This window comes from Haliotis asinina, chromosome 6 (assembly GCF_037392515.1).
Source record: "Haliotis asinina isolate JCU_RB_2024 chromosome 6, JCU_Hal_asi_v2, whole genome shotgun sequence".
NCBI lineage: Eukaryota > Metazoa > Mollusca > Gastropoda > Lepetellida > Haliotidae > Haliotis > Haliotis asinina.
This window is the reverse complement of record NC_090285.1, coordinates 47145308-47154321: the sequence shown is the minus strand read 5'-3', so window position 1 is coordinate 47154321 and position 9014 is coordinate 47145308. Positions and strand designations below refer to the sequence as shown.

At 36.7% G+C, this 9014-nt stretch overlaps 1 protein-coding gene across 1 annotated transcript in view; it reads left to right on the top strand.

The window, feature by feature from the left end:
- The window catches only part of LOC137288094 (chromatin assembly factor 1 subunit B-like), a 29873-nt gene continuing 20859 nt past the window's right edge, over positions 1-9014 (top strand). Inside the window, exons 1-6 of the mRNA XM_067820472.1 lie at positions 1-105; positions 828-950; positions 2085-2190; positions 5717-5743; positions 6249-6360; positions 8745-8848. Coding sequence (XP_067676573.1) covers positions 828-950; positions 2085-2190; positions 5717-5743; positions 6249-6360; positions 8745-8848 — 472 coding nt within the window. The 5' untranslated portion in view covers positions 1-105. The remainder of the gene's footprint in view (positions 106-827; positions 951-2084; positions 2191-5716; positions 5744-6248; positions 6361-8744; positions 8849-9014) is intronic.

Genomic DNA, 9014 nt, shown 5'->3' with positions numbered 1-9014 from the left:
ACGGTGCGTATTTTTACTAGCAGCGAAGCATGATGGGAAAATATTGGCGCCAAATAAAAACAAAAACAAACTTTTCCCCAAGGCACCAATTTTATCGTTATAAAGGTAATTGTATATAATTTGTGATGGTTCATAATTGTATTTCTACATATGTGCTTATTTTTCGCCAAGCATTTGGAATTTCAGAAATGTACGTGCATGACACCAAAATTTTGCACTGAAGCGATTTACTTTATGAATCGAGTCTAAATCATTTAGAAATTTTCAACGTTTCATGTACAAACGTCACTTTTCAGCCTCCACATTACTGTTCTTATGTTATTTAAGGTAAGGTTAATCGGATTCGCGGATTCTCCCACTGCACTGTGATTGCTGTGAAGATTTTGAACAGAACAGTTAGTTGCAATATAAATTATAATATGAATTAATTGCTTCACAAAAATATTTGAAATACTGTCAATTATCTGATCCTAAAATTTAGATAGATGTATAGGTCTGTGCATGAGACATTGTGTATCCATAAAATTTCCACATGTGATCTAAACAAGCATCGCCAGTAATCTTTTTATCCACCCCAGTTTGTGAAAATGAATTCTAAAGGGTCACATGTAACCAAAAATTCAAGCGTAATTAAAACACAGTTATCACTTATTCATGGTATATAAAATTAAGAAAAAGATATTGGTCTTTTCAAATGGAAGATGGAAAATATCATTGGACCAGGCTAACGAGTAAATGAAAGAAGTAAACCAGACTTTGAAAAGTAGGTCAATCAGTAAACATGGTGACATGTATGACTGTAATTATTTCGGTTTCCATCGTTACAGATGAAAGTGGTAACACCCGAGATATCCTGGCATGGAAAGGAGCCCATCTACAGCATCGACTTCCAGCCAGGGGACAGAACCATCCAACGCCTTGCCAGTGCCTCTGTGGACAAGCTCATCAGGGTAATACTTTGCTGTGGTAGTGGTGAAGTGAAATGTCCATAACAATAGAGTCCTTGAGGACTACAATAAGGGATAAACCTGATAGGATGCTGTTCTGCAGCCTTTCTGTATAAAATATGGATTGCCACTGACAGAAATTTGTGTTGGTGCCTGTGGACAAAAAATCTTTGAAAAATTCTCCTCCAAAATATACAAATAAATATAAATAACTATGAGCTTGTTTAAACAGTTTATTAACATACAGATTAAGTAAATACATGTAGCTGAAAACTTCAAACACCCAAATCTGAAAGACGTCCACCTTTATTTAACCTGGTTTGGCACTTGGACTGTCCTATTAAGAATTAAGGCCCACCCAAATTTAACCAGGTGGGTCATTGGCTGCCTCAAAATTTCCTAGGTTTATGCTTATCCGGCGTCTGTGATGACAAAATGGAGTCTTTTTCAAAAGGAAACCAGGAAGTCCTTCAATGTGATATTTATTGTGTCATAACCTAAATTGGTGTCACAATGCTGCACCCTAAAAATAGCTCTGCAGATGTGAAGCAAAAATGAAAGTGTGCATGTGTAGCAATATATCTGCACATTCTAGTCTTCCCCCCAAAGTAACCCCATAAACCCACCAGCCCTCAGTTATACTGGTCATATAGAAAGTATTGTGGGTCTTGTCAAATTGCTTTGACTTGTCAGCCATAAAATTCTATTCACTAGTATGAGTTCACTTTATTTTTTTTCGTAACTTTCAATCAAGTCAGGCATATTGTTGGGAGTTTTTAAAGACTTGGTTAGTTTGGAATTTTGCCTCCTTGTGTTTCAGATTTACATTTATGGGTGCACTGTCGCGATCTGCCCATCTCTTGTACTGTGCGTGATGTAAATGTCAATTAACAAGTGGCATGAATGATGAAGGTGTGACCTAGAATGAACACTGTTACAATCAGCAGTTGGCCATCAAATACCTCTCAGATACAGATTTCTGACTGATGTTATGTTGATAACCTTAGGCACAATGTTGTTCTTCCTTTGTTTCCCTCTCATTTGAATTTGTATGTTATCAAACACTATATTTGTAAGGAGCTGTACCTTTGTCTGAAGTAGATACAATTTAACAACATGTGCTTTGGACAATTTCAGATGTGGCAAGTGAAGGTGGACAAAGAAGGCAAAGTAGAAACTGAGTTTCTCTCCAACCTCCGACGACACACACGCTCAGTCAATGTCTGCAGGTTTTCTCCTGATGGTAAGCTTGTTTCATTCTCAGCAGTTTGAGGAGTTAGTATTAGTTTGATGACAACTACTGGGGTAGTCACTTAATCCAGGGCTTTGATTTTCTAAGCTGTCTTATCGCTAAGACTTTCGACTATCTCAGCACGAAGAGAACTTAAAAAACCTAGGCCGGATGACTATTTGCTTCAGATATTATTCCCTGCCTTAAAGTTGGAGCGGAATATTCGTTTGAGGTCGTCCATTCATCAGACATGATTAGGACAGATTTCCACAAAAAACGTTATAGAAACCAAATGTGGTATATATTTTTAGTACACCTTTGCCTTGATATAGTTAAAAAATGAAATCCATGCAGGCGTTCACAAATCCCATGACCCCACGCCCAGGACAAGTCAGTTTTCATTTTGAGCAATCAGATAATGGTATCTTACTTGTCCATGGACTTCTAGATAATTTCCACTTATGGTTTCTTACTGCAAATAATCTTGGATTTTATTTCTTATCTGCTCATAAAGTAGAGGTAGTAGAGAGTGAAATTATCACTCTTCGATAAATAGTCCTGTAAACATTAACATTATCATTGTGTCATAAAATCAGAGCAAGTCGAAAATTAGTCAGGACAAGTTACTTTCTTGAAGCCACTTTCCCAGTGGCATGTGTCTTTTCAAAATATTTTTGAACCCCTACCATGTAACATTTCTTTACTAAGATTTGACCCTTGTCATTCTTGACTTAGTAGTGCACTGTATCCTCAAAAGGGACAGATTTTCTCAATTACTGTTATAGACAGAGAAACCAAATCTGGAGTGTTTTCAGAGCAAGAATGTCATGGTGTAATTAAAAAAACAGGAACCAAATAGGAACAGAATACCGTGGAAGGGAATATTGATGACCATGTCTGTTGTTCTAATTATTAAGATAGATGGTGACACTATGACTTAAATGACATTTATAGTGTTTCGCCCCATCAAATGACTTATTTACTTGATCATCAGTTTAACACTGTTACATAACTATCAGTATGAGATTGCTGTTAAAAACATATCAACTGTAATGGATGTCACTATTAGTTTTTGGAGATACCATTTGTTCCAAGCAAAGTTACTGTTTCGAGCTGAAAAGGATTGCTGCTTCTGGATGAAATAGTTATCCTGGTTACAGAATGTAGTCTGGCTAATAGATGGACATTACATCCCATTGTCATTCATGTTATCAGCCAATGGTTTGTGTTGTCAGAATTCATTATCCTGGTTATAGAATGTAGTTTGGCTAATAGATGGACATTACATCCCATTGTCATTCACACTGTCAACCACTGGTTTGTGTTGTCAGAATTCATTATCCTGGTTATAGAATGTAGTTTGGCTAATAGATGGACATTACATCCCATTGTCATTCACACTATCAACCACTGGTTTGTGTTGTCAGAATTCATTATCCTGGTTATAGAATGTAGTTTGGCTAATAGATGGACATTATATCCCATTGTCATTCACACTATCAACCACTGGTTTGTGTTGTCAGAATTCATTATCATGTTAATAGAATGTAGTTTGGCTAATAGATGGACATTATATCCCATTGTCATTCATGTTATCAGCCAATGGTTTGTGTTGTCAGAATTCATTATCCTGGTTATAGAATGTAGTTTGGCTAATAGATGGACATTACATCCCATTGTCATTCACACTGTCAACCACTGGTTTGTGTTGTCAGAATTCATTATCCTGGTTATAGAATGTAGTTTGGCTAATAGATGGACATTACATCCCATTGTCATTCACACTGTCAACCACTGGTTTGTGTTGTCAGAATTCATTATCCTGGTTATAGAATGTAGTTTGGCTAATAGATGGACATTACATCCCATTGTCATTCACACTGTCAACCACTGGTTTGTGTTGTCAGAATTCATTATCCTGGTTATAGAATGTAGTTTGGCTAATAGATGGACATTACATCCCATTGTCATTCATGTTATCAGCCACTGGTTTGTGTTGTCAGAATTCATTATCCTGGTTATAGAATGTAGTTTGGCTAATAGATGGACATTATATCCCATTGTCATTCACACTGTCAACCACTGGTTTGTGTTGTCAGAATTCATTATCCTGGTTATAGAATGTAGTTTGGCTAATAGATGGACATTACATCCCATTGTCATTCATGTTATCAGCCAATGGTTTGTGTTGTCAGAATTCATTATCCTGGTTATAGAATGTAGTTTGGCTAATAGATGGACATTACATCCCATTGTCATTCATGTTATCAGCCAATGGTTTGTGTTGTCAGAATTCATTATCCTGGTTATAGAATGTAGTTTGGCTAATAGATGGACATTACATCCCATTGTCATTCACACTGTCAACCACTGGTTTGTGTTGTCAGAATTCATTATCCTGGTTATAGAATGTAGTTTGGCTAATAGATGGACATTACATCCCATTGTCATTCACACTGTCAACCACTGGTTTGTGTTGTCAGAATTCATTATCCTGGTTATAAAATTTAGTCTGGCTAATAGATGGACATTACATCCCATTGTCATTCATGTTATCAGCCAATGGTTTGTGTTGTCAGAATTCATTATCCTGGTTATAGAATGTAGTTTGGCTAATAGATGGACATTACATCCCATTGTCATTCATGTTATCAGCCAATGGTTTGTGTTGTCAGAATTCATTATCATGTTAATAGAATGTAGTTTGGCTAATGGATGGACATTATATCCTGTTGTCATTCTTACTATCAACCACTGGCTTTTGTGGCTTACTCTGAGCTAAAACACTAGTTACTGAAAATTACAACACAGGCAAGTCTAAAAATATTCAATAATATATTGAGCAAATAGTGAGCAGGTTGCAATGAATCACAATACAGATTTCTAGTACAATGCAAATAAGTCACATGTCTAAGGTAATGGGTCATAAGTATCGAATATCAACTCACCAAAGTGTTGGTATTTACAATGAGAGCTTGTTTACAAAATCAGTGGTCAGACGGACTGTGTCAAATGATGGTGATGCACTGATGTAGACTAAGGCAAACAGATGACGAGGCAGATGTGCACATTTCTGGTATATTCTGAGTGTAAGTCTGTGTGTTAGTCCATGTATAATTTTCTCTCACACAACACAACCAACTCTCTCTAACAGGAAGTAAACAATAGACTGCCAGGGGCAAGTAACTCTGGAGTGCTATCTGAAAAGGCCTGCTGCTAAAAATAATATTATTTTATTTATGATTTCTCAAAACTCTAAACATTGTGACCCAATAACAACTATCACTTAATGAATGATAATACAAATTACAGAAAACACACTTTCGTAACATGGGTTTGGACATACCAGTATCATTTTAAACAGCAGCATAACGAAAACATGGTGATTCTTTCGTGATATTGTGATAATATACCGATAGTACTGTTATAGTTATCAAATTCTTTGATGACAGCCTCATGATGAAACTGTCTGCTTGACCAGTGATGTGCTTGCAATGCTGTTTCCATTTAGGCTAAAACTGTTTTCTTCATGTTTCAGGAGATACCCTAGCATCAGCTGGAGATGGTATGTTCCTTTTTGTTTCATGAGGTTGTGAATATTTCATTCTTATATTTTATCACATATCATGATTATGTTCCAATTTATTAAATTTGAATTTTGTGGGGAGTACTGTGTGTAATATCCAGGAGCTTCTGGGGATTCTAAGGTCTGCTTCTGAAATACTGAAATCTGGGTACTTCTAATCATCTGTTTTAAATAGAAAATACTATGACACAGACCTTTCTATCTTTTCTGCTTTCTTTTGAGACACTGTTGGTGGCACTGTTGGATAGCCTAGTGCTCAAAGTGTTTGCTCATCATGCTGAAGGCCCAGGTTCAATTACCCAAATGAGTCCAATGTGTGGGGTGCCTGCCATGATATTGCGAAAATATTGCAAAATGCTGCATACTCATATCTGATTGACAGTACTTTTATGTCTCTTTTATATCAGAACTCTTCTGGTTATATCAGATCGACAGTATGGATCCTCTGAATTCACTCTGAATTCACTCTGAACTACTCTTGCAGATAATGTGATATTGTTCTGGCGTCTCAGCGATACTCCCACACCTGCAAACAACATCTTTCAGGAGGAGGATGAAGACAACAAGGAGACATGGGTTGCCTCGACAACACTTAGGTAATGGAGAAAGTCTTGTATATAGAGACTCTCAGTACAAAAAAAAATGAGAACTGTGTTTTCTTTGCATTTATATTTAAAAGCATCTGATATGAGAAATTACTTCTTATCAGTCCTTAAAAGCACTTTTTTTTTGCAGAATTAATGATGGAATGGACCTGTGAACATGCATGTTAGAATCTATCTTCAGGAACCCAAGCTTGACTAGGTTGACACATGTCATTGTACCCCATTTGTGTAGATGTTTGCTTGTGCTGTTGATCACTGGACTGTTTGGTCCAGACTTAATTACAGACCACTGTCATATTACTGAGTGTGGTGTAAAACAACAACAAACCAACCATTGTAGTGTATTGACCAAAATACCTGTAAAATATCTGACAGGAAAAAATAATTGTTTGATCAGCTTTCTATACATTTGTGATTCAGTAATATAAACCTAAAGTGTGCTTCTCACTATATATTAGGTCATCCCTAGTTTTCCCACAATAACCACATTTGAGGTTTTTCTTTTGGAGGGACAGGTTTTACTTTTCGCTAGAAAGACCTCTTCCCAGGTTTTACTTTTCATTACAAAGACCGTTTCCCAGCATTCAAATGATACATGAGTGTTTGAAATCAATTGAAAAAATATCGCTCAAGATTAAATTCACAATATAAATGTTTTCACAGGTGGGATTAGAACTGCAAATCTCAGATTCGTAGGCAGATGCTCTACCGCATGGCCACTGGGCTGGCGAAGGTGCTTATGGTTACTGTCATTAAATTGATTTTATGTTCACTTCAGTTATTGTTATGTAGCTTCATTGAATGATCATCTACACTGTAATTACACATCATTAGCAGTCTATATGTTAGAGAAAACACTTTTCGACAGTTTTGGTTTTCTTCATTACCAAAACCTTGGGGTCGTGTTTTCTCTGATACATGAAGCGTACAATTTGATAGACTTTAAGAAATAATAAGAAGGAATTTGTTGCTTAACCCCAGATAGCATTCTTAGTTGGCCCAACGTTGGCAGATATTGGCCCAACATTGGCAAACATTGGGCTAACTAAGAATGCCATCTGGGACTTCCTACATTTTAACATGTGTCCTCCAATGAAATTGGCTGGAATCAAACTAACGTTACAGAGTTATCCCCCTTTGACTGCTAGTTGGAAAAACCTACACGCACACGCTAGCTTAGTCTTATGTCAAAGTGTTTCCACCAGTAGAGGTGAATCAATGCAAATATGTGAAGCACTTCACTGAAGTGCCGACACTATGACAGTAGGAGATGTTTTTGATGTGTACATCTATGTGTGATCAGTATGCACAAGTTTCAAGGGGATTTGGTTTGCTCTGGGATGAAAAGGTCTTGGATTCTGAGAATTGTCTTCAATAGTAGATCAATTTAGATTCTGCCTTTTACAGACCTTCTGCCTTGAATTTTCATATCCAAAGCCCGTCTGAAGTCAGTCTCATTAAAATCATATCTTCTAGTTCAATTTGATTTGTCTGAAGTCTGAGTACATATCCATAGAATATTATTGTGGATATTTCACACGTCTCGGTGCTGTTTGATCTTCCAAAAGAATGTGTTAAGGGTTTCATTTTTCTTCTGTGCTGGACTCTTGTTCTCCAAATAGAGCTGGTAAAGAAATGAAGATGGATTGAGTTAGAAAGCTGATATTAGATTGGCTCTAGTATCTGTACATTCTCTAGGTTGCTGATAGTTCATCTTGCATGCCCCTCAGTAGACTTGAGTTCGATTCCACACATGTGAGGCCTATTTTTGGTGTCCCCTAACAATATATTGCTGAAATATTGCTAAAGGTGGCGTAAAAATAAACTACAATCAATCAATCAATCAATCAATCAATCACTCATGTGTCCCCTGATATTTGTGCAGGTTGATACCATCATAATAAAGAATGTGAGTTTAGACAGATGTCAATTTTCAAAACAGTTTCTTTACAAAATATTGATCGTCTTCTGAAAACTTATCCTTTCCAATGTTTTGAACTGTCTGCTTCAGTTTAAGTTAAATATGGCCCAAATTGTAACCATGGTTACAAAATAAATGTTTGGAAAATTTAATTAAGCAGCTCAGAATTTTTTTAGAAAATGCTGTGCTCCCTGTAATGTAATAGATGGAAAGTGTCCAGAGTTAAATATTTGTTTTGTTTATTGTTTAATGCTGCATTCAGCAGTATTCCAGCTTTATGACGTCAGTCTGTAAATAATCGAGTCTGCACCAGTGTTAAATGACTCATTATGACTTTTGCTTATGTGGATGAATGCTTTCAAATAAAAATACAGGAGAATTGCATGGAGTTTAGAATTAGCCGCTAAGCAGTGAAATATATCACCTGTGATGTCTCTCCTGTAATTTTTCCCAGAGGTCATTTGGAGGACGTATATGACTTATGCTGGTCAGCTGATGGTCGTTATCTCATCTCAGGGTCAGTGGACAACAGCGCTATTCTCTGGGACACCAGTAAAGGTAAAGGCACTTGGAAACATGAATAAATACCTGGTTGCATAAATCTGTACTGATTTACTTCATTGTTCTCAAGGATTCCAAGTAGTGGGCTGCTACCATCTTTGTTGGTCTGACTGTTGACTCAGCAGTGAATGTGTACACATATCTTATGGTCTCAATCATCCAC